The 25,717-nt window shown below is 51.7% G+C and overlaps 1 protein-coding gene across 1 annotated transcript in view; it reads left to right on the top strand.

Moving 5' to 3' along the window:
- Window positions 1-2,093: 2,093 nt before the first annotated feature.
- Window positions 2,094-25,717, top strand: part of PSD2 (pleckstrin and Sec7 domain containing 2) — a 34,041-nt gene continuing 10,417 nt past the window's right edge. Inside the window, exons 1-10 of the mRNA XM_056502699.1 lie at window positions 2,094-2,860; window positions 6,373-6,861; window positions 7,909-8,103; window positions 12,145-12,225; window positions 12,638-12,750; window positions 13,377-13,435; window positions 18,618-18,707; window positions 19,779-19,822; window positions 22,651-22,841; window positions 23,930-24,000. Coding sequence (XP_056358674.1) covers window positions 2,094-2,860; window positions 6,373-6,861; window positions 7,909-8,103; window positions 12,145-12,225; window positions 12,638-12,750; window positions 13,377-13,435; window positions 18,618-18,707; window positions 19,779-19,822; window positions 22,651-22,841; window positions 23,930-24,000 — 2,100 coding nt within the window. The remainder of the gene's footprint in view (window positions 2,861-6,372; window positions 6,862-7,908; window positions 8,104-12,144; window positions 12,226-12,637; window positions 12,751-13,376; window positions 13,436-18,617; window positions 18,708-19,778; window positions 19,823-22,650; window positions 22,842-23,929; window positions 24,001-25,717) is intronic.

The following is a 25,717-nucleotide window of genomic DNA, read 5'->3' as shown; positions in this document are numbered from 1 at the left end:
GGGTCTGGGAAACAGGCAATGGAGAGCTGCAGCAGGGTGGTAGGAAACCATCAGGACTGTCCTGTCTGGCGTGGGTGTCATTTCTCTGCTCCCTTGTTGCAGGCAGGGGCCGAGCAGGGACCGGCTGCGCTAGGGGCGGCGATGCCGCGCGCGCTGTGACTGCCAGGGATGCTCACGGACACGCGTGGAGAGGAGGTAAAAACTGCCAGCCCTGCCTCCAGCAGGGACCTGCCCCACCCCAGCATGTGGCATGTGCAGCCCTCAAGGAGTGCCTCACCCCTTGCACTGAGCTCCCCAGCCCATCCAGCTGTGGGGAGCAGGGGCTGAGGTCCAGGATTGCAGGGCTGTGGGACAGGAGCAAAGTCAGGCAGGAATTGGGTTCCCCTTGAGATCTGTCCTGCTCAGCAGCAGCTCAGCATGTACCTATGTGGATCTGCCCTTACCCAGGCCACAGAGGGGTGTTTGGATCAAATCCCTCCCCTCCCCTACTCAGGTGCAGAGGAAGCTGCTGACACCTCCACAGGGTGAGAGGTGCTCTGTAAGAGCAGAGGCAGCTGCAGTTCTGCACCCCTAGTTAACAAGGGCTGGTAGAGCCCTGACCTGGCCAAGCAATTAGTGATTTTACTGCTAATGAAAGCTTCAGCTCAGCAAGTGAGAGCAAGTGAGTGTTGCTGAACCTGGGCACCCTCCTGGCTGCTCAAAGGTGATGAGAGGGAAACTGAGGCAGGGAATTTGAATGATCGGCTTCAGATGTGAGTTAGGAACTGAGTTAGGGGGAGAACCCCACAGTCCTGTCTGCCTGTTGGCACTGATTAGCCAGGCTTCCTGTGCAGGAGAATCACAATCACATCACCAAATGGTTTGGGTTGGAAGGGACATCAGCGATTATCCTCCAACCCCCTGCCATGAGCAGGGACACCTTCCACTATCCCAGGTTGCTCCAAGCCCGGTCCAACCTAGCCTTGGACACTTCCAGTGATAGAGAAGACACAATTTCTCTGGGCAAGCTGTGCCAGGGCCTCACCACCCTCACAGGGAAGAATTTCTTCCCAAGTCAGTGTGAAGCCATTTGCCCTTGTCCTGTCACTTAATCAAAGTCCCTCTCCAGCGCTCTTGGAGTTCCTTTAGGTTCTGGAAGGGGATCTAAAGTCTCCCTGGAGATTTCTCTTCTCCAGGCTGAACAGCTCTATGAAGACAGATATTATTTTAAAAATATCTGTGAAGACATATTGCTTAAAACCCAAATCAGCATTTACAATGGCTCAGCCTGGGTGCCATGCAGAATACTCCTGCTTCCAGAAGAGATCATTTCTGGTGGCAAATGACTGCAGCTGTGGGGGGTTATGATGGAGTAAAGCTTGCATAGCACTGATGGTGCTTGTAAGACCTTGCAGACTTTGCGCCAATGGGTCTATTTGCCAATAAAGTGCCTTTTTGTCAAAAAACTTGTTATATCAGTGCACAACAATGTCCTTCCCTTGCCCTACAGAGACAGCATCCCAGGGAATATTCAATCAGGACACTTTTGCCAGAGTTTTAGCTGGCAGGCTGTGACACCCTTCAGCAGTACTTGTGTGTTGGGAAAGGAGAAGTGGTGCTCTGGCAGGCGAGATGCTCTTCAGAAATGCTAAGTCAGCAGGGAGAATCACACAGGTTGGCACAACACAGCTGATTAGAATGGTTAGAAAACAATAAATCACGCTTATTGCCTGTTTCACCTATTTCTCCTATTTCTGGAAGGCAGGGAATAGCATCCCAGCAAGTCTGGGAAATGCAGCCATGCCTCGTTCCTGTCCCCAGCCCCGGGCACTAACAGCATGTGTGGGAGACGTCCCCTGCTCTGAGGTTCTCTGGGGTTCAGGCAGCAGCAGGAAAGGTGGGTGCCTATGCCCCGGTGGCTCAGCACCACAACCAAACACCAGAATAGTCCTGAGGATGGGAGGTGGGGTGGGGGCTTCAACCTGCCTTTCTGCCAGCCCTTCCCGATGTGTTTTCTTTTCCCTTTTTTCCTTTCTTTTCCCTTGTAGGTAGCCCCGAGGCTGAGCTGAGCGCGGGGAGAGATCCCGTGAGCGCTGGGGGACAAGCAGCGGACCATGAGCGACCCCAGCCCCTCTCCCCACGAGTGCGAGCCGCACTCCCCGGGCTCGCCGGCGTCCCCGCCGGCCCGCAGCGATGGGGACGAGCAGGCTGCGGAGCCCGGCAGCGGCAGAGCCAGCCCCCGGCACGGTGGGGACGAGCAGGCTGCGGAGCCTGGCGGCGGCAGAGCCAGCCCCCGGCACGGTGGGGACGAGCAGGCTGCGGAGCCCGGCAGCGGCAGAGCCAGCCCCCGGCACGATGCTCAGCCCTCCCGGCCGCAGGGGGAGCGCGGGGAGCGGCGCGACCAACATCTGGCAGCGGTGACAGAGCCGGGCGGGAGGCTCGGCCAGCAGGGACAGGGGACAGGCGCTGCCGGCCAGAGCGGCCGTGCGGACGGGGCCGTGCTGGCCAACGGGGTGGGCACTGCGCTGGACACTGAGCTGGACACTGCGCTGGACACTGCCTTGGACACTGAGCCGGATACTGCGCTAGGCACTGCGCTGAGCACTGAGCTGGACACTGAGCCGGACACTGCCTTGGACACTGCGCTGGGCACTGAGCTGGACACTGCGCCGGACACTGCCTTGGACACTGCGCTGGGCACTCTGCTGGACACTGAGCTGAGCACTGAGCTGGACGCCGCCGGCCCCGGCAGCCCCGATCTGGGGGACAGGGGCTCCCCCCGGCTGGAGGCAGCGAGCGGGGCGCTCAGCAGGCAGCGCTGGCACAGCGTGCTGGGCTCCTCGGAAGCTCTGAGCGCCGACGAGGCAGAGGAGCAGTTCGGGTGAGTGAGGTCGGCTCGGTCCTGCTCTGTGCGTGTTGTTTTGGAGGCTGCTCGGTTCGAGTTACTCGGCTCCGTGTGTAACTCGTCAGTTTAAGGAGCTGCAGCTGTTCTCATGGCTGACTGTGGCTTTCCGCTCCTGTTTCTCTTTGGGCTTCTCGCACATTTTTTCCCTGTTTGTAACGTTTTGCTCTGTTTTCTCTCTGGGCTTCTCACACAGCTTTTTCCTGTTACAAGAGCAGAAAGCTGTGTCTGCTCACAGAGTCACTAAAGTGAAGGGGACATTTGGGGATCTCGAGAGGAGCTGGGCGTGCTCACTTTGGGGGTGTCCCACTTGGAAATTACCTGAAGTCAACTTAGGGCAAGTACAACAGCCTGGGGATGCTGGAGAGCCAAGCTTGCCTAGGAGGCTGGTGTGCCCTGGAAGCCTCTGGCAGCATGGCTAGCACTGGCAGTCCCTGGGCTAGCAGGTGGCAGCTGTGTATCTGAAAGTGGGCACGGTGCTGAGATGCTCTCCACTGCACCTGCGGCAGGTGTTACCAGTGCCTGGGTGACAGGGACAGCAGTGTGAGACAAAAGGTACAAGAGTCACCCAATTCTCAAGTGCCTGAGACAAACCTGCCTGTGTGCAATGTCCCTCAGTCCCTGAGTCCTCTCTTCTGGTGGCCTTGATCACAGGAGAACTCTCCAGGCTGGGGAAAACACACTGATGTGGTGTCCACAGCTGATTTTATGCCTCTGCAGATTTCTAGACCTCAAAGGGATTCTGCAGGCTGGGGGCTTAGGGGGAGTGACAGGTCACTGGGATGAGGAGGGGTTCTTCCCATGTCATTCCTGCAGGAGGGATATGGATGCTTCCCTTTGCCACCAGAAATCAGCCAGGGCTCTGTGTTGTAGCCACCTGGGGTTGATGCCTGCTGTGAATTTTACAGTCCTCCCTGTGCACCTTCCCCATGGCAGGAGAGATGCTGCAAGCAGGAGGGGCCGAAGAAGAGCAGCAGGGGTTGTCCCAGAGGAGTGTGGCCTTCTGAAGAGGAGCTGTGAAGGGACAGGGTGGCCAAGGTGGCCTGGGGATCACCTCCTAGCCCTGGCCCCATGCAGGCTCCATGCTGAGCTGCACGTTCCGAGCACTGTCTGGAGCGTGGGCAGCAGAGGTGGGAGCCACACAGGGCTGACAGCAGGCATCCCTCCTGCTTTCATTCTCTGCTGTTGAACAGGCTTCTCTGTAAAAAGCTGGTGGTTTGTTTCACTCAAGAGCCCCAGCAAGCAGCAGCAGCACTGCTTCAAAAAGCACAACTGAAGGTGTGCAGAGGAGTGTCCAGGGCAGGCTGCTGCTGTCCAGAGGGCTCGGGGAGCCTGTCCCCAGGCAGGTCCCACGAGCCCCTGGGCTGTGCAGTCAGGTCTTGGATAGCTGCAAGTCTCTCAGGTTTCAGGGGAATCATATTTGCCTGGTAGGTGGCTCCCTGGCAGAGGCTGCGAGTTCAAGAGGAAACTAAGGGTGGTCAGAGAATGCTGCAGCAGTCACTGGAAGTGCAATTATTTTAAGGTACCAGGGCATGAATTGGTAGAAGTGGCAGGCTGAGGATTTGGAGATGATGCAACCTGACCGAGGTCTGCCTGCAGAGTCCGTGATCTCGTGCTCTAAACATATTCACTTGGATAGCAAATGAGTCTTTTGGGAGGCTGAATGCACAGGGGACAAGTCACACGCTATATTCAAAGCAGAAGGGTAGCTGGAAAACTTCTGGGACACAGCTGAAGTCTGGGTAAGCACTTAGTGCCTGCAGATCACTGTGTTGGAGCTCATCAGTGCTGTGATCACCTGTCTTTAGGGTAAATGGCAGGAACCTATGGCTGGGCCAAGCACAGCGTGGAGCTGCTCTGCCCTGGCCACATGGACTGTCCTGCTCTCCTGGGTCAGTGTGGGTCAGGAAGAACTGACAGATGGACCAAGGCACCAGAAAGTTGCTGTCATCCTGCATCACCTCTGAGTTTCCCCATTTTTTTCTTTACTCCCCTTTGTGGAATTGCTGTAGTGGCCCATTCTGGGTATAGGAGAACCTGGTCCAGTGTTTTACTAATGAGCAGTCAACTATTTGTTCCTCATGACAAATCATTTGTCATCACTTGCACGTTGCTGCTTGCATGATGCATTTTCTCCCTGAATTTTAAAGTACTTTACAAGAAGGTGTTGAGTCTTGCTCTTCCCACTGGAATGGAGAATTAAAGGGGAAAGTCATCCAAGGTCATCACTCCATGGCAGAGCTGGAGAAAGAACCCATGCTTGTCCTCCTGAAGGTAGGTTAGTGCATCTGTATGGCAACTGGCTGGTAAAAAAAAATCAGGGAAATAGAGCCAAAGTTTGGCTGTTTGTGTTGCAGTTTGCATTAACTGAATCCCCTTTTAAACCTTTCTGGTTTGTCCCATGGCATCTATTGTTTGCCAAAACCCCATTTTCCTTTCATTGTGGCTGTGTTGCCTGGAGTCTTTCACCTTCTCAGAAAACCCCAGCATTGGCCCTGCTGGTCTCAGGGAGGTCACAGCTCTGCAGTCCAGCTGAGAGATCCACAGGGAATGGTACTCTCTACTTTCAGGCCCATGAACTCATGGAAAAAGAACAAAAATTTTAACAGAGAAATCCCCACCTTTTACTTGCAGACACACTCAGCACCTGCAGTTTTGGGACTGCGGCTTTTGCCCACACATTTCCTCCCATGGCAACAAATAGCTGTCAAAAAATTCACATTCCATCAAATAAAACTTTGCAGAAAAACTTTGCAGAAAGACTGCAGTGCAGAGGCAAGAAAGTCCTGGTTCCCATCATGTCCTTCTCTGGCAGGGTCCGCCCTCCACCAGCACAGCAAACTTGTGATGGCAAATTGAACATGAGTCAGCAGTGCCCTGGAAGCTGGGAGGGACAACCATGTCCTGGGAGGCATCAAAAGAGATTTTCCCACTCTGCTCTGGGCTGGGGTGGCCTCACCTCGAGCCCTGGGGCAGATCTGGGCACCACAATATGAGAGAGATCTAAAGCTGTGAGGGAGTGTCCAAAGGAGGGACATGGGGATGGTGAAGGGCCAGCAGGGAACAAGCAGAGGGCTGGAACATACAAGGTTTGTGATGTGAGCAGCTAATAGAAATGATTCTGTAAAAGAGCACAGCTGTATTCCTTGGGATTATGGCAATGTGGGACCTGCTGAGTAATAACCAGGAGGTTATTCTGGCACTGGATCCAGTAGCAGTGTCATATGCAAAAATCTCCAGTTCAGAGATCTGGCTTTTTACTGGGACATGACCAAATTAATGCTGGCTGGGCCTCTGGGATTGCTCATCACAAAACTCTTTTTTCAGCTCTAGAATCATGTAACAAAATTGAGAATCAAGCAGATTATACCACAGAAAGATCCCAAGGGCCGTTATCACAGCAGCCATTTCTTCTCTTCCCTCCCAGCTCCAAGTGGAACAGGGCAAGAACTCCCTTGACAGTATTTTCTACATTTCTCCTTTCTGTCCAGGTTTGCTTCTGGAGATGCCAAGCTGAGCTGCAGCGATGATGACAGGGAGCATTTCCAATTCAAAGACATCAGGGATGGCTTCAGCTCGACCTTCGAGAAGATTGTTGAGTCTGACCTTATGAAGGGCACCTACTACAGCAGCCTGGACTCCTTGGACGTGCTGTCCCTCACAGACGAGACAGACAGCTGTGTCAGCTTTGAGGCACCCCTCACCCCCCTGATCCAGCAGAGGGCCAAGGAGAGCCCCGAGCTCCTGGAGCAGAAGCTGGCAGCCCAGCAGAGAGAAGCCCTTCACCACATGGCTGCTGATAAACCAGAGCTGGCAGCAGCCAAGCCTGCGGAGGGGGATTTTGGGAGCCCTCTCAGACACTCAATTACCAGCAGCAGGTCAGAGAATGTGCTGAGCCGGCTGTCCTTGAAGAGCATCCCAAATGGGTTCCACGTGGAGGGCTCAGAGGAAGATGCCACCAAGATCATTAACTCCATCAGGTAAGGCAGGGAGTTTTTTGGGCAGTGGCTCCTTTCCTTATGAGATCCCAGCCCAGGAGCAAGGCTCAGAGGACATGATTGAGTTGGAACTGCTCTTTCACCCCTTGTGCTTCCTCTCATGTGCTCTTGTGGCAGACAGGTCAAACACCAGCAGGAAAACTTTCACCTGCACCTGCAAAGCCCTTGGCAGGTTGGGGAGGGTCAGGTGCCCTCCCAAATGCCTCTGAGGTGCAGGGAAACCTCAGGGTTTCACTTAGGAGAGGGTACCCCTACTGAAGCCTCCCCAAAGGTTCTTCTGCAGGCAACGAGGAGATCAGCAGAGACTTCATCCTCTGGAGCAGCTCAGACTCAAACCATCACCCCTGAGAGGCAGCAGCTCAACCACTCATCCACAGGGCACTTCCCTGCATGAGGGAGCCAGGTGATGAGCAGCCAGGTCAGGGGAGAGCTGGAGCAAGGTCGAGGTTGCATGTCCAGCTGTCAGGCAGCAGTGAGTCACACTGCTCGAAATGTAGGAATTGGTGCTGAAAGTCGCCTTGGGCAGGACAATAAAGGGCTGTATCCACACCTATGTGGTGCCAGCAGGGCTGCTCAGAGCATTGTCTGTGGGCACAGCTGGCCACGGGGCCAGCAGGTCACCAGTAAAAGCTGGTCTGGTGCCAGTCCCATTGACAAAAGCAGTTTCTCATCCTGAAATAACCTGAACTGAAAAGTATAGCATCTATCCCTAAGATTTCCAGGATGTCCATGGCTTGGAAAGAGCTTGGGATGCCCGGTGGGGAGAGAGGAAGTTTAAAAGGTGTTGAGGCTGCTTCCTTCGATAGATCCTCATTTCTCAGGGGGAAGCCGCCCTCCCTCCGACCTCTTCTACCCATTTGGAATGACACTGCACTGCTTAATTTGAGCTGCAATGAAGGAGGGTTGGCTCAGCGTCCAGTTCACAGCCATACTGGTTTATTCAGTGAGTTTTTTCTTGTGAGAAATGCAGAGGTGGCGTGTCAGCGAGCCGAGCGGCGGCTCCCTGAGCGTGCCCTGTGTCCCCCACAGCGAGGCCAGCCTGAAGGACACGCTGTCGGACTCGGACTCGGACATGGGCAGCACGGAGCAGCTGGACCAGGGCAGCACGGACACGCTGGCCAACGGCTGCAGGGCGGACAGCGAGGCTGCCAAGAGGCTGGCCAAGCGCCTCTACAACCTCGAGGGCTTCAAGCGCTGCGACGTGGCCCGGCAGCTCGGGAAAAAGTACGTGGGAGCAGGGCTGGAGACACCCTGGGGGCTCTGGGAGGGCAGCAGGAGGCAGGAAGGGCCAAGCCTGTGCTGCGTGGAGTCAGGGATGCTGGAGATGCTCCCAGTTCAAGCTGGAAGCCCAGTGCCCTTAAAATATGAATGCTACAAGCTGCCTGTAGTATTTATTGGGTGTAAATGTGGTATCTGCACCACTTAATGAGTGGCTTGGCTTAACTTCCTTCTGTCTTCAGAGTCAGGATTGAAAACATGAAGGAAACAAAATTTTCTCATGTTTGGGCTTGGTTGTTTATTAAATCTTAACTAAAGTACAGAGAGTTCAGCAACACTTCTGGCTAAAAAAGTGAGCAAAATGGAGCTGAATCTAGCTAGTTACAAGGTCTTTTAAAGCTAATCAGTCCAATAGAGAAATAAAATCTAAATTATTTATACTTTTGACCCAATAACCAAACTCCTGTTACCCACAGTGCAGCACTATCTATCCAACCAAAAACTACTACCTGAAATCATGAAGAAGAAGGAAGAAGACAGAAACAAACAACAAAAATCCTCCATCTTGTCCCACAGCCATTACTATATTATAAACCCCCCAAATTTAAAACCCTTTACCATGTGAAATGACACACTTCTATTTAACCACACACCCTTGATTCCAACTCCATCACTCAAATTTAGAATCCTTCTCCAAGGCCTCAGGTCAAAAGCAGTATTCTCATGAGGGCAGTGCCAGAAAGCACAGAAACTCAAAAATCCCAGGGTTCCAACAATTGGGCAGTAAGTGTCACAAGCTGCTGCCCACCAGATCCATGAGCCTTTGGAAGAGCCCAGCAAGACTAAAGCAATTCCCAGGCTGAAGGGTTTGGGCTCCCTGCTGCTCCCCAGCTTTCTCATATCTGCACCCCAAAATGTTCTTGCTGCAGAGCCTCCCAGCCCAGGCTGTACGAGGGTAGGAAGGGTTTGCTGGAGAGCCAGCGACACACAGGGGAGTCCAGGCTCTCCAGCTGGCAGATTTGCCTGGGTAAGGCAGAAGGGAAATCAAAAAATACTCAAAAGTGGGAGAGTTACAGAGATTTCTAAAAGACAGAGTAACAGAAACAAGTGTAGCAGTGACAGATTATTTTAGGATGCCAGTGGGTGTGAAGGCACCAATCCCCATCATCCTTCCCCTGGATCAGATATAACCTGTGTTGCTGGGATTTCTTTTTTTTTATTTATTTTTTGGTCCTTGGAATGTCTCCCCCCTGCCCAGACCAGCAGAACACCCCTGTCCCTCAGCAAACACCCACACTTTCAGGACCAAGGCTTGCCTGTGATTCCCAGCTGAGTGCTGGGACAGAAGGAGCCCAGGAATTGTCTCCTAGAGAGGCTCTTTGCATCACCTGGCAACATCCTCACTCTCCTCCTTTGCTGAGGTTCTTGTAGCAGGTGCACTGCTGGTTGCTCCTGCCTCAGGTGTGTAACATCCTTCTTTCTTTCAGATTTGCCATGGCAGCTCACTGAGGGGGGAGTTTCAAGCACTGGCTTTTCCCCTAATTTGTCCTAAACCAGGACACTGAGTCTGTCCCTTTGCTATTTCTTGCAGTCCTCATGCCTTGGGAGGCTGTTTGGTGACCCACATCTGGGAATCCACCCAGCCTTTGAAATTAAAGCTTTGTTTTGATCATCTGGGTTTTGATATCTGAACCATTTCCTGGCATGAGACGTAAATAGAGCTGCAGACTCTTGGGTCATGCAAGTGGATTGGCAGAGCAGAAGAGCAAATAGGGTGAAGATAGGTATTTATGGGTATTAATATAGGTATTAAGTCAGTCTTGCTTGCTTAAAACAGTGTAAGACCAACCTATAGTGCTGGGAGCAGACTAAATTTAAGTGATGCTTTCAGGCCAGCTTTATGTAGGAGGGCTGTACAAAAAGTGAAATCTCACTTTACCACTTCTTTTTTCCTTTGTGATAATTGGCAATTTTCTAAAAAAAAAAGGAAAAAAAAAAAAAAAAAGGAAAGTAAACCAAAGCCAAAACTATTCATCATTTTCAAACAGGCAGAAAAGGTTTGACAGACAAGGAAATGCAGATTGGATATCTCCCCCAAAGTTTGTTTCCATCTGCCTCAATTCTGTGAAATTAACCTAAACCCCAGAAATTACCATTTTCCCACTGAAAGGCAGATATTCTCCATGGAATTTTCTTGTTCCAGCACAGATCTGTGGCCCTCTCAGCTCCACCAGTGCCCACAGTCACATCCTGTGCTGGGTGCAGGTTGAGCTGTCCCAGGCTGTGAAGGTGGCAGTGCCAGGCACTTCCCTGTAGGGTTTCCCAGAATTGTGCCCACCAAACCCCTGAGGCAGCAGCCCAGGGCAGTTCCAGCATGGCACAAGGCCTGTTTTATCCCTGTCTTGGTTTGAAAGACAGATGTCTGCTAAGAAAAGCAGGAGCCTCTCTTGAAATGGACAATGTAAACCCCCTCCCTCCAAATTATTATGATTTTGAAATTGAGGGCTCTCAGGCAAAGATATGGAAACAGGAATAACAGTTCTTTACTAGGAAAAATTAAAATAGAGATATGGTATTACAAAGAACAAACCCAAAACACTAACAGAGTCAGAATCCAACCTGACACCCTTTTGCTGTCCCAAATCTCAGTTTTTATCTGGGTAGGAAAGGCTTGGCTCCTGCCCCTGGCTGGAGCATCTCCCAGTGGGATGATGTAATTTTATCAGTCATACAGTGGGGTTCAATGGCCATTAACAGAAGATGTCTCCCAGGAGGGAGGATGGGTTGTGGAAAATATAAAGATCCCTGCCCCACCTGTTTTTAACAGATGGTGATAGAATACACACTCTTGGTCACATCCTGCGTTGCAACCCAAGACAATCCCCCTGAGATGAGATTTTGCTCACACAAGTTTCTTATGGATCTGAAGTGGCCCAGGTGATGCAAAAAGGAGCTCTGCTCTGCAGGGCAGTGGGATTTAGGCTGTAAAACAACAAATCTTTCCAGGCCCAGGCACATGGGAATGGACTGGGAGCAAAGCCCGGGCTCCTGTGTCCCCTGGGGTGGCTTGTGACTCAGCAGGTCAGTCAGAACTCTTGGTGCCTGCACCCTCCCCAGGCAGGCAGAGGGAGGGAGCATCAAACTGGGGTGTAAGGGGAGAGGAGGTCTGCAGAGGCTGAAAGGGCAGCAGCCAGAGGATGCCAAGCATGTCCCCACAGGAAATGCCTTGCAGGGCCACCAGCCAGAGCGTGGCAGGAATGTCCCCACGGGAAATGCCTTGCTGTCCTTGTAGGAATGTCTCTGTCATCATGGTGGAAGTGTCACCCATTCCTGCAGGAAGGGCTGGCACTGGCACAGAGACAGAGGAGGATAATTCCTGAGTGAGGAAACCAAAGCAAACAGAAAAGCCTGTCTTAGGCAAGACCCTGTCCACTGTTGTTATCCCATGACCTGGGGTGTGTTAACTGGCTCTGGAGCTCAGGGAGAAGAGTCCCATCTAGGAGTCCCTGGAGACACAGGAGTTTATTGTTTGCAGGGGTCTGTCTGCCCTCTGCTGCCTTGTGACACTTGGCAGAGCCAGCAGCCCCTGCTGCAGCTCGCTGAGCTCTCCTGCTCATCTCAGCAGCCACAGGAGCAAGGGGCTGTGGTGAGAGGGTGGGATGGGAGCCTGTGTGGCTGGAGCAGGAATATTTCAGTGGGAGGAGGGGGCACATCCAGCAGTGGGAGGGCAGCAGGTGCTGGAGGAGCACATGATATCCCTGTGCCTCCCCCTGGCTGGTTTGGGAGGGGGCTCTGCCTGGCTGGCAGCACAGCACAGGGGGGCAGCAGGGCCCTGTCTCATTCTCAGGGGGCTGGGGCTGGCTGTGGGTGCAGCAGGGAGGTTTTCCAGCAGCATTCCCAGCCAGGAGCAAGGCTCCCTGTGTCTGAGATCATGTCTGCAGTCTCCTGCTGGGATTGGGCTGGCCAAGAGGCAGCATCCTGCTGTCCCTCTTGTGGGCAGTGTCTTCTTCTCTGACCTAGGGCTGACCACTCCCTCTTTAATTACAGTAACGAATTTAGCAAGCTGGTAGCAGAGGAGTATCTCAGCTTCTTTGACTTCACTGGCCTGACCCTTGACAAAGCACTCAGGTGAGCTCTGGGTGGAGAGACTGGTGGGATTTTGGGGTTTCTTCCATGTGACAGCAGCAGGGACTGGGGTGAGATCCAGGCTGTCACTCAGTCCTTGGTGTCATATTTGGTGCAAGGTGCTGCCCCCAAAAGTGGCCTTCAACAGGAGGCCCAGAGCCTGCTTCCCAGGGTGGAGAGCAACTCTCCCAGCAATCCCATCCCATACAGAATCAGAGCAAGTGGGAGCAATTTTTTTCCTTGGGATGGGGACCCATCCTGGTGCCTGAGGTGATCAGATCCCAGCTGGCAGCACATCTCCCTGCACAGCTCCATGGGGCTGGGGGGAGGATAAATGACCCCTTCCCCTGTCCCACCTTAGCCAGGACACTGGCTAAGCAGCAGGATGTCTCTGAGCAGCCCTCTCTGTGTGCAGGACGTTCTTGAAAGCGTTCCCTCTGATGGGAGAGACGCAGGAGCGGGAGCGGGTGCTGATCCACTTCTCCCGGCGCTACTGCCAGTGCAACCCCGAGGAGAGCACCTCTGAAGGTACTGCCTCCATCCTCTGCCTCCTGGCACTCCACAGCCACCTGTCACACAGCTGGAGTGCAGAACCAGCCCCCACAGCCAGGTGGATGCAGCTGCAGATTCTGCCTGTGCCAGGATCCAGCCCTGGTCGTTATCCCTGCCCTGGGAGGGTGCTGGGTGCTGACAGACACCCCAAAAACAGCCAGAGCACGCCCAGCTCACAGCACTGGGATGCCAGCACATCCTGGCACATGCACTGGGCCTTGAAGGACCTCACAAAAGAGAGAGCACCAGGGAGGAGGCAGGGACTGGAATATTATTTTCACAAGCAGCTGCTTTGGGTTTAGAAATGGGAAGTTTGGTCTTTTAAAGGAAAATTGCTTTTCCAACACCAATTTTATGGTGGTTGTTTTAGGAAAAAGTAAAGTCTGAGGGAAAAGAGGAGTATTTGGGGGGTTTTTTTGTGTTGTTTGTTTTGGCTTTTTGTTAAGTCCTACACAGCTGAAGGGAGCAGATACTCTTTAAGGTCCTCAGACACAGCAGCCAGCCTTGGTTTTCCAATAGCTGGGCTGCCAAGACAGCCAACCCCAGAAATGCATAAGAAGGGGAGTAATCAGCCACAGCTGTGTGCCTGTTGTGTGTTGCAGATGGGATCCACACACTCACCTGTGCCCTGATGCTGCTGAACACAGACCTCCATGGCCATGTAAGTAGCCCGTGGAGGAGCATCCACCCTTTATTCCTTCCCAGGGCAGAGCTCTGTTCCCTGACTCTGACTCTGCTGCTGGACAATTGAGATGGGTTGGCAGAGAGTTCTCTGACCTGCTCCAGGTGGAATTTTGGGTGCCAGGCCCACACCTGAGTGTCACTGCACTCAGTTATCCTGGCAGGGACAGGCAGTGCTGCCTCCTCTCCTGCCCAGCTCAGCCCTGACCCAGCAGCTCTCTGTGAGTCCCTGTGGGGCTGCTCCTTCTTGCTCTCCAAAAACTGCTGCAAGGGGCCAGTGGGTTTGCACAGGTCTAGATTGGATCTTTCCTTCCCAAAACATGAAGTGAGTTCCAGCTGTTCCTTCTCCCCAAGGTTCTGGCTTCTGGCTGCCTGTTACACCCACTGGGGAGTTTCACAGCAGAGAGGTCTCTGCACAAAGAGCAGAGTGAGCAGTGCCCAAAAGAGTGGTTGGAAAATGGCAGAAGCTGTGAGAAGATCTCTCACCACCTTTGAGAGGCTCCCAGTAACCTGTCTCTGCACACAGTGGGGTACTGGTGGGATCAGTCTCACAGAGCACGCATCCTCCAGCCAAAATTGTTGGAGCCAAGGAATTATTTCCATCAAATCATTTCCTGCAACAGCAAAAGCAGCATTGTGGTAAAAGGCAAACTATGTGACTTCAATCCAAAATAATCTTATTTTGTCTAGTTTTTTAAGTTTAAGAAAAAAAATCCAAAATATGCCTCTGGGAAGACACATATAATTGAAGAGATGAAAAAACCAACCTAAACCTCAAAAACCTTACCATTTCTATTCTTCATTGACAAGCTGGCTCAGAGGCCTGGTAAGGAGAAATGTTCTCATGATATCTAGGCACAGAAAAAATAGCTTTCTTTTGACCAGGTGTGCAAATGCCTGAGCTTTTCTTTGAAAAATTTTCTCTTTACTTTTTCTGCATGTGTAACATTAATTTCTCCTTCTCCTTTTCCTCCTTTTTTTTTTTTTTTTTTTTTAATTTCCTTCTGCTCCTGGAACCTCTCTTTCTGCTCTTTAACCCTTTACCAGGTGGTAAGTGCAGTCCTTCTAGTGTTTTGCTTTAAAGCACTGGCATTTGACTTGTTTTGATTGTGTTAAAAACAGTAAGGAATTTTGTTTGTCTGGAATCCTAAGTGACTGTGCAGTGTTCTTCCCCTTAGTGAGCCATTAGCAGCTGATACCATCAGATGAAATTCTCCTGGTGTAAGGAGCCTCCATGAACTGTGGTGTCCCTGGGAATGTGTGACTCCATCCCCACCCCTCCCTGTTGGAGATGCTGCCGTGATATCCCACGCCACTTTTGGTTTTATTTTCCTTGTTGATGTTGTGTGTGTTGCAGTGTTTCACTGTGCATTGCTGGAGTGGGAAGCCCCTCGGTGAGGAAAGGGGGTGGATGTGTGTCTGGGGAGGGGCAGCTCCTCACAGCTCCTCTGGCAGGGTCTGGGCACCATCCCAGCCAAGACCTTGGAACAGGGGACTTGCACCTGGCCTTAGCACTGCTGATTTTCTACTCAGGTGCACTCAGACCCCATTTCCAAACCACACAGAAAACTTCAAAATGAGACATTCCCTATTCATGGAAGCACCTGGAGCTGGTGTTAAAAGCCAGTGGTCATTAAAAAACATTTCAAGTATTTCAAGTTTTCCAAGACTGATGCCTTGGAGTGGCTCCCTAGAACAGAGGCCAGACAAGGTTAAGAGAATAAAAGCAGATATTCATTGAAGGCCCTCAATAGGTACAGCTTGGGCAGTCAAAAGCCTCTAAGGGGATGCACCCAAGGTGGTCACGAGTTTTTCACACAATTAAAAGTTTGGTTCATTTGCATATCAGGGGTTAATTCTCCAATTACAGTTTCAGGTAATGAAGTCATTTACTCCAAGTTTGCTCTCCCCCAGTTCACTGTTGTTTACATCTCTCAGGGCCTGGGACAGTGAGGTGTCCTTGAGTTTCAGGCCTAGAGAGGAATTGTTTTGTGTGAATGAAGTGGGAGAACAGGAGTTGACAGGCTGTGGAGTTTTAGAGCTATACACTAAAGCAGTACAGGGTCTGAAAAGTACAAAAGCTAAATCCTAAGGCACCAAGACTATACATGTAGGATAATTCAAGCTGTTGCAGCTTTCTGCCTTGCTCTGCTGGTGCTGTTTGAGCTCCAGGAGATCTTATGGCAAAGCAAGCACTGCCCTGCTCTGTGTCTGCCCTGGGAGACAAAGCTTAGGGTTCTGTCCTTTCCACTGTCACTGTTAGCCCTCCTGGCCATGGGAGGATGGTGACAGATCTACACCTTTGCCTCACCAGCACTCAGGAGTGCATTCTGGTCCTTTAGGAAAAGCCACCTTCTGGAGTAATAATGGGATTTAAAAAAAAAAAAAGAGCAGAGCACTAAACAAAGCTTGAAATGGGAGCCTGGGCAGGTCCTAATTCCATTTGTCCATCGCTGTTAATCTTATAAATGCTGTGTTACCTGGAACAGAGACTAGACAGAGCAAAAGGAATAAAATAGGAATTTATTGAAAGGATTCATCTTGGGCAGTGCAAGAGCCTGGATGGGGCTACACCCAAATCAAATCCAAGATGGATCCTGGCCATGAGTTTTACACTTTTATAAGTTTTGGTTCATCTACATCTTGTGGTCAATTATCCAACCACAGCCCCAGGCTATGAAGTCTCAGCCCCCTTTCCCTCGCTGTTGTTTCTGCTTTTTGGGTGCCAGCTGTCCTTGATTCTCTAGCTAGAAAGGAATTGTTTTGTCCAACTACCCTGTGAACTTACTAACACCAAAATGAAGTTTCAGAGTTGCACACCAAGCAGCAGAGATTCTGAACAATGTAAAAGCTAAACCCCAAGGCATCACTGTGACAGTCCTTAAGCTGAGCTCAGGCTCAGCCAGCAGCAGTGCTGTTTAGCAGCACGAGGAGGGCTGGGGAGCTCTGAGGTGAGCAGCCCCTGGCATCACCTGCAGAGTGACACCAGTCTGCCCACAGCAGCTCTGGGTGGCCCAGGGCTCCCTGCTACCCAGAATTTGCAGGCTGGTTCCTTGCAAGGGTGTGATTTTGTTCCTGCAGCCTAGAACACATCCACAGATCAATTACTCAGCAATTAGCTGCTTTTCCACGGTGTGGCTGCTGCCCCAGGTGAGCTCAGAGATCTGAGAGGGAAAGAGAGATCACACAGCAAGAGGGAAGGCGTCCCTTGGGATGAATATGAGCCCCAGACACAAACATGATAAACCCAGAAAGGGCCTGTGAGACTGGTGATTTGTGTTATCTCACTGTATCCACTGCTTCCAAAAGTGCCTTGGCCTCTGCATTCAGTGCTGAATCACTCTTTGGGCACAGTGCTGTGTGCTCTGCATCCCTGGCTCAGGGCAGGGCTGGGAACAAGCACCAATTCCGTGCCTGCAGGTCTCAGGCAGCCCCTGCCTCACCTCCAGACTCCCTTCTGCAGGCTCCTTGCCCTCCTTCCTTTCTCACCCACGCTCTCTTGTGCTGCTGGATTTTTCCTTTCTCTTTTGTGTCTGAAATTTGCTGGCCAGCAGGCACACAGATCTCTCCCTGCTGACATCCCTGCATGTCTGCTCGTTCCCTGAGCCCTTCTGCAGCCCCTGTGCCCCCCGAGCCCTGGCTGGAGCTCTGGCTAATGGGGCTCCCCGGGAGAAAGCCACGAGGGCTGAGCTGTGTTGTGCCACTCCGGGTCCCCAGGCTCTGCAGATTTGTAACAGTGCTTTACTCCTCTTTCTCTTGATCTCTCAAGGGAGCCAGCTCATCTGGAGCTGGCACCAGCAGGAGGCATAATTAAGAGTATCAGACAGAGCTGCTCAAAGGCTGCGCTGGCTCCCTGTGCAGAGAGAGTGTTTGCACACACAGAAGGCAGGGGGTGCAGGGGGGCATGGTGAGCTAATCCCAAAGCCTTGCTTCTTCCTGATGCTTTCATCTGAGGAGAAACCTCCAGGTCATCTGCAGTGCACATTTGTGGGCAGAGGTTTCTGCTGTCATCTCTTTCAGGAGGTTATTTCCTTGCACAGAGGACACATCTCTCCCTGCAGGGTATCTCCTGCATCATCTGCTGCAGCTTCATCCCCTGCCAGCCCCACTGAAGCCCTTGCTCTTCCTCTCTGAGCCCTGGGCAGGGCTCTGACTGCTGTTCTGGGCCATCCTCCCACATCCTCCTGGGTGTCACCCTGCCCATGCCTTGATGTGGAGCCCAGCAAGGTCAGGGTGCTGTTGGCACCCTCAGGACACTAGTGGCAGCTCATGCTGTCCTCACTGGCTCCACTGCCCCCTCCAAGCGATGCCACCTGGGTCTGCCCCACACACTGAGCGTGTGAAGGACACAGCATGGCACTGGAGACACCCATCTTCCCTCTGTGACATCCAACTCCTTTTTCTGAATGCTGTAATTGCCACTGACTCCTCCACACCTCTGCTCCATCCCTTGGGAGAGGTGGGGTCGCAGGGGGGGCTGGGGAAGAGGCTGCCTGCCCTGACCCTTGCAGGGTGAGGAAGAGGAGGGTGGAAGGTTTGGGAAGACAGATGCACTGATGATGAAGCCATGATATCAGGGATGCCAGGTGTCCTGGAAGCATCAGTACCAAATATTGTTGGCATTAGCTGGTGCTGAGTGTGTTCCAGGCTGTGAGATTCTCCCAGTGTACATGTGTTGCCCTCTCCACAGTAGCAGTAGCTGGACCATTTCTTTTTGTAATGGCAATCAAACATAACAGCTTCCATCAAGGACCAACACTTCCCTGCCCAATGCTGGCTGTTCCAGGTGCTGGCACTGCAAGCTCACACAATTTCACTCACAGCAGGCTTGGAGCCCCATCCAAACATTGTCATTTCACCAGGCAGAGTGTTTCTCTTGAGTTTTGAGACACAGAGCCTGTACCCAGGACCACTCCAGCAGGAGCTGGAGAGGTTATTTTCAGGTGTCTTATTTCCACCATTAAAAAAGAGGTAATTTGAAACACTTGAATGCTGGCACAAGCAAATAAAGCAGAGAGCCCAACAGCAAATCAGATCAGAAGCCTTTTGAGCTCTTGGGACAAGCCCAGGCTTCAGCATTACATATAAAATTGTTCTTTGAAAGACACTGATTAAAGTCAAAACTCTCCACAAGTTTAATGAGCTGCTTCTTTGCCTTACAGAACATTGGCAAAAAGATGTCGTGCCAACAATTCATAGCGAACCTGGACGGGCTGAACGATGGGAAGGACTTTGCAAAGGATTTGCTGAAGGTAATGTGACATAAATAGACAGTGGGATACTGTCAGTATTATTGCAGTGCCACCTAGTCCTGGTGGGACACTCTGAGCCCTTTAATCAGAATTTTCCAGTTGTTTCAGGAGAAGAATTGTAACCCCCATGAGTGAGCCAAAATAAGTCTGTTCCCTGGTGGTGTTTTATCCAGATTTGTAGCATATCTGCCCTCAGAGCTTACCAGGAGCCATTTTCCCCCAGCAGCTCAGATAATGCCCAAAGCAAGGTATTCCCCACCCAAAACATGACCATCCAGCACCAGAACTTTTCTCTGCCTCCACTACCACATGATGAAATGGAAAGTTCCAACACAACCAGTGCAGTACCATGGGATATAGTTAAACATCCCAAAGGGAGTATTTTCCTCACATAGTGTAGCAGCACCACTGCTCTCTGCACCTGCAGCAGGCCCAGCAGCCTGACCTGAATTTCACTGTGTGGAACGAGAGGTGCCACATCAGGGGTGTCACATCATGTTTGGGGTGACATCCCTGTCTCCCAGCAGACCTCACCCTCTCCTGCCCCTCTGTATGGTCAGGAGCACCTCCACTTTCTGCTCTGCTAGCCCATTCCTGCTTCTTTTCCAGTGCCCCAGGGAAGCCACTGGAATTTTGCACAGAGGGAACTGGAAAAGCTGATTCCGAGGTCATTCATCCCTCCCCTGCTGCTCGGTTCAAGCCTCCCCTGTCATTTCACCTAGTTAAGACATTGAAGGTGTCATGGCATAATGGTCTTCTACCATTGTGTGTAGGCCAGGACTCACTCAGAGCGAGGTACAGCACCCAGAATGAGTCAAAACCATCATACTCAGGCTCCTGAGCAGGGCTGGCTGCCAGAGCCCTCTGCTGCTGCTGTGTCCTGTCCAGTACCCAGCCTGGCACACAGAAAGAAGGTCCAGCAGGACAGCAGCCATCCTGCTCACCAGGAAATGCTTCTCCAGGACAGTTCAGCAGGGGCAGCACCTCCAAGAGCACAGACAGGGTGTGCAGGAGGTGTCTCCACAAGCAGACAGGACTTCCATGAGAGCTAATTCCATGTTCTTTTTTCAGACTCTGTACAACTCCATCAAGAATGAGAAGCTAGAGTGGGCCATGTAAGTATATGCTAAGCATTAAAGGGATAGTGTGTCTTTCCAAGTAGCTGACAGGTCCTAAGTCATGTTTTCAATCCCAGAACATTTCCTGCCAAGCCCTTAAGTGCTGAAGTCCCTCTGCAGACAGATGGAGTTTATTTATGGCTTAGATACAAAGGCAGTTGGGAAGGTTGGTGGCAGTCTGTGGATCCATGACCTAAAGGAAGGGAATGCCCTCTTTGTTTACTATTACACTTAGAAAATGCTGGTTCCTCTCCAGGTGCTTCAGAAGTCTTTGCACAAGCTAAGGTCTGTGTTTATTTTGATCACTGAGGCTTTCCATGTCTCCCACGTGTTTTTTTCTGGAAATAGTGTCAGAGAATCACCTAAGAAGGAAGAGACCTTGTGGTATCTCTAGTTCAGTTTCCTCCTCAAAGTATGGTCAACACTGAATTCAGACCAGGATGCTCAGGGCTTTGTTCAGTTTGATCCTGAAACCTCCAAGGACGGGGAGCCCACAGCCCCTCTGGATCCACAAACCAGTGTTTTATTATTATGAGAGTGGCATTTTCTCTTGTCTCTGTTGTTTTGACTTCTGCCCACTCTCTCCTGTCCTTGTGCTATGCACCACAGTGAAGAGCCCAGCTTTGTCCTCTCATAACCCCTCAGATCAAGCTGCCATGAGGTCCCCCACCTCTTCTGTAGATTGAACAAGTCCACTTCTCTCAGCTGTTTCTTACATTGCAAGCACAGCATCCCCCAGGTTTCCTGGCCTCAGCTGAAGTCTCTCATCTTGCTGATGCCCTTCCTGTGCTGGGGGCACTGTGTGCTGTATCACAACATGATGCAGGGAGTGCAGAGCAGACGATCACTTCTCTTCTCCTCCTCACTGTGCCGCTGTTACACAGCCCAGGATGCTGCTGCCCTCTGCCCCTGCCAGGACTCACTGCCTGAGTGTATGCAGTACACACTGCCTGAGTGTGTGCTGATCCTGACAGACCTGAGGTCTTAAGATGACACAGAGGATCCTCTCCTCTCCTCTCCTCTCCTCTCCTCTCCTCTCCTCTCCTCTCCTCTCCTCTCCTCTCCTCTCCTCTCCTCTCCTCTCCTCTCCTCTCCTCTCCTCTCCTCTCCTCTCCTCTCCTCTCCTCTCCTCTCCTCTCCTCTCCTCTCCTCTCCTCTCCTCTCCTCTCCTCTCCTCTCCTCTCCTCTCCTCTCCTCTCCTCTCCTCTCCTCTCCTCTCCTCTCCTCTCCTCTCCTCTCCTCTCCTCTCCTCTCCTCTCCTCGGGTACAGATGCTCTCTGACACGGGCACTCCCTGGCACAGGGTACCTGGTTTTCTTTCATGGACCTGGCATTGAGTCAGAACCTTGCACAGCCAAGATCCTCTTCTCTGTGCTTGGCTCTGCCCTGTGTCCTTGTCCACCCCAGGGAAGGAGATGCCCTTGCCCACAGATCCCACCAGACAGGCAGGTGTGCAGCCAACAGCACGGAGCTCAGAGGGGTGCAGCCCAAACACCACTAACCCCCCACCCAGGAACAGACCCTGGGCTCTGCCTCAGCCCCAGGGCTCCTGGGGTGCTGAGGGCTAAGAAATCATCCTTCTCTACCAAGAGGTGGCTGATGCTTTGGCCATCTGCTTGCTGCAGGTGAGGAATTGTGTTTTACTGCTCACATCCCAGCCAGGGGGTTCACTGAGGGGCAGTCCTCAGCTGAGGTTTGGTCCCAACCTGAGGTGACCACTCATCCCATTTAGACACTGACATGTATCAGACAGGGCAGAAAAGCCCAGTTTGCTCTTTCTCCTTCATGTCCCAGGGACCCTGGGAACCATCACTTCCCATACAAGTTCTACTTCCTTTGTGCCAGAGTAGGTTCATCTCCCAAATGTCTGCAGGTCTTCTGTTCCTCAGAGATGCAGAGGACATTCCTAAAGGTATTTCACTGCCTAGGAGACCCCAGGCATTTCTCAGCAGCTGAGAAATGCTGGTAATACCTTGGTCTTCAGCAAAAATCCTCCTTAAGCTCTGGCTTTAGGGCACAGAATTGGAGACCTTTCCTGTGAAATATTTCTAGTTCTCAGCAACTAATAGTTGCTAAAAGATTATTTACTGCAGAAGCACATCAGTCTCAAAAGGCACAGTCACAGACATCAAAGTCCATGCTAAGGTTTGGTATAAAGTCCCAAACAGAAGTAGAAGCTGCTCTTGTCAAAGGTCCCAGGAAGCTGATGTTGCTGCAGCAGCTCATATCTTCTTCTTGGGTGTTGACTGATGATGGTGAGCAAAAGCAAAAAGAAAAGCAATGACAGGAAAAGCCTTGGCAAAAAGCACCAACTCTCCCCAATACATACTCTTATATAGAATCTTCCCAACAAGCTAAGACACAAACTCAGACCACCACTCCTTAACCTGCTAGAATTCTAGTTCTTCACACACCAGGTTATGTATAGACTATGCATACAACCTATCTTGTTCTATCTGAGAAATGTAAGCAATATTCTTACTGTAGCTCTATTATTTTACTTTTAAACACTGTCTACAGCTGTGTTCCTGGAGCCTTCACTGAAAACATCAATATGTTTTTCAGTCTTTACTAGAACTCACACTTCTGCTTTGGTATTTAAACTTTTTAGTTACTAAAAGCATTAGAGCTCATACTAAAACTTACTGACTTACTTACTTATCCTAAAACTTACACTTGCACCTCTACCTTATGTGTGAGCTGCTTAATATAATTCAATCCATTCACAGGCTTTAATTCAATCCCTGCACTCTGATTTCTCCCTAAAGAATTCAGAGACCCCTGACTCACTGACTCCATCATCTCCTCTCTGATTTCGTTTCCCAGTGACGAGGACGAGTTGAGGAAGTCGCTCTCGGAGCTGGTAGATGACAAATTCGGAGCCAGTGGGAAGAAGGTGACGAGGATTGTTGACAGCAGCAACCCGTTCCTGGACATCCCGCAGGCGCTGAACGCCGTCACCTACAAGCACGGCGTGCTGACGCGCAAAACCCACGCGGACATGGATGGCAAGAGAAGTACGGGACGGGGACAGGACAGGGACAGAGGGGCCCCAGGCAGCCCCAGAGCCTCGCCCTGGCTCTCCTGGTGGAGGCATTTCCTCACCACATCCCAGGCAGCACAGCACAGATCCCCAGAAGTGCTGGGACAGAAAAGGAGGGTGTTCTGAGGCATTTGTAGATATGAGTGTTTTCAGGAAGCCTCAGTCTTCTCACTGCCAAGGAATCTAACACAGACAGACCTGGTCTTCCATCCTGTTCATGGGTATAATCCCAAATCCCAGTCTCTGAGCAGTGGGGGAAGGCTGGTTCCTCAGCAGTTGTCCACTCCAGCCCTGACCTGGGGGACAGTCTGGCCTGCCAAGCCTTGTTCCTGTCCATATCCTGCCATGTGCTGGCTGGGCAACAGAACACCCCATAGCCTGCTGCCAGCATATGGCATCACAGGAAAGGTAAAGGTATTTGGGAACTGTTAATGAGCAGAGATTAATTAAACCTTGAGTAATTCCTTTTGCTAATTGATATGATTGGCCCAGTCACTGCTGATTAAAAAGTCTTGAGCAGAGATTGCCACCAAAGGCCTCCCTTGCTTCCAGCACCTTCCTAAAAGTCTGTGCTTGGAGGATCAGCTGTCTGGTGGTGATGTGGATGGCTCCCCTCACCTCCACCCCTCTCCAGCTCCTGCCAAGCTCTCTGTCCCCAAGCCCATCGAGGTGGAAATGCTCCCTCCTCAGGGGAGCAGAAACTGCCTTAACTGCTCAATTCCAAGCAGAGGAACTCAAGGAATGTCTCTGCCCTCCAAGCATTAGGTCCAAGGAACACCAGCCTGAGTTTGGAGGAGCAGAGATATCCTGCAGGTGCTCACTGTGCCCCTGTACCAGCTCATGTCTGGCTCTGACCTGCTTGTATTCCTGCTGGGAGGCTGCAGAGCCACTGTCCCTCCAGCACCTGTGCTGCTCACAAACCACTGGTGAGCAATAGCCTGGAGGTGTGGGAGCTCTGGGCACCAGTGAGTGCCTGTGCTGGGCCAGGAGAAGGGCTGGGTTTGCCTGGAAGGTCAAGCAGCACTGGCAGACATGTACAATTTAATATTATTTGTTTTTTAGCTCCCAGAGGAAGAAGAGGTTGGAAGAAATTTTATGCTGTGCTGAAAGGGACCGTCCTTTATTTACAAAAGGTAAATGGGGAACTCTCCCCTTTGCTGTCTCCTGCTGTCCCCAGATCTGTCACACACCCAGGCATGGACATGGACAGAGCTCCTCCAGAGACCAGAGCTGGAGGATGCTCTCACCTTTGGTGGTGGTGTTCATGTCAAGGGCACTATTCACAGCCCCAAAGGGAACCCCAAAGGAAAAAGCATGAAAGAGGAAACACAGATTTCTGCAGAAGGATCCCAGCAAGTAGGAGCTCTTGAGAGGATGAATGAACAGATGATATGGAATGGGTGAAATAGGATGTTGGTGAGAAATTAAATAGGAAGGGGAAGAGGTGGAGCATCTGACCAGTCTTATCCTGCCTATAGTTTTATTTGCTGGCATAGATCTGATTATGCACAACTTTATTGAGTCTGGTGTAGAAAGCCAGCTGTTGTAATCTTTTTGGGTTTCACTAAAGCTTTTGATACTGTCTCTCTCAGAATCCTTCTGGACAGAATGTCCAGCACACAGCTGATAAACACATCATGTGCTGGGTGAGCACTTGGCTTGGGCTGGGCACAAAGGGTGGCAGTGACTGGGGTGACATCAGACTGGTGACCTGTCACTGGTGGGGCTCCACAGGGCTCCATCCTCTGCCCTGTGCTCTTCAACATCTTCATAAAAGGCTTGGCCACAGGACTCAGGGGAATACTGAGTAAGTCTGCAGACAACACTAAACTGAGAGGAGCTGCTGAGTCCCTCAAAGGCAGAGGCCCTGCAGAGAGACCCTGACAAATGAGAGGCCCAGGCAGTCATCAACTGTATGAAGTTTAACAATGACAGTGCTGGATTCTGCACCTGGGATGGGCAATCCTGGATGCTCAGACAGGGAGGAATGAGAGCTGGAGAGCAGCTGTGGAAGAGGACCTGGGAGTCCTGGTGGATGGCCAGTTGAATGAGAGTCAGCAGTGCCCTGGCAGCCAGGAGGGACATCTGTGCCCTGGGGACATCAGGCCCAGCATTTGGATAAGGCTCTCAGGCACAGGGATTGTTGGGTGTCCTGTGCAGGGCCAGGGGTTGGAGTTGATGGTCTTTGTGGGTCCCTTCCAGCCAGAAGATTCTGTGATTCCGTGGTTCTCTGCTGAAAATTTATATTCTTCAGGACCTTGACGACCTGGGTCCTTCCGTGGGCTGTCAAGTGACACTTTGTGCCTCTCTTCCTTTCTGTTCATTGTGTGGCCACCTCCAGTCAACACAAGTGTAATTCCCAGCTCCTCCTGGGACACAAAGTCGCTGTGGAGCAGCTTCCCTGAATGCTCCAGCATTCAGCTCTCTGGCTCTTGGATGCTTGGAAGATTGGCTGGAAAGTCTTTTCTGAGGGAAAATCCGAGGAGACTGGATAGGGGCTCACTTGAGTGTCAGAGTGAGCCAGGATGCAAATGTCTGTTCATCACCAGCATAACCCACTGAACTAGGTCTGAACTACCTGAGCAGCACATTCTGTGCATAACCCATTGAACTCACCTTGCTGGAGCAGCACCCCCCGTGGGTAGATGCTCCTGAGCATTGTCTCCACAGCAATGAGAGCAAACAAACATTGGATTATATAAGAGAGGCAGAAAGATCCTCGGGGCAGCAGGGAGCTGTGACTCAGAGCTCCAGCACACCCCCATGGCTCTCGTGTTTCGCCAGGGCCTGTGGCACGTGTCAAAAGCCAGCAGAAATCTGGCAGCACTGGATCCCACCTCCAGTGTGGGC

The sequence above is a fragment of the Oenanthe melanoleuca genome, chromosome 13 (assembly GCF_029582105.1).
Source record: "Oenanthe melanoleuca isolate GR-GAL-2019-014 chromosome 13, OMel1.0, whole genome shotgun sequence".
Lineage (NCBI taxonomy): Eukaryota > Metazoa > Chordata > Aves > Passeriformes > Muscicapidae > Oenanthe > Oenanthe melanoleuca.
The sequence above is the reverse complement of the archived record's forward strand: the minus strand, read 5'-3'. Positions and strand labels throughout refer to the sequence as shown.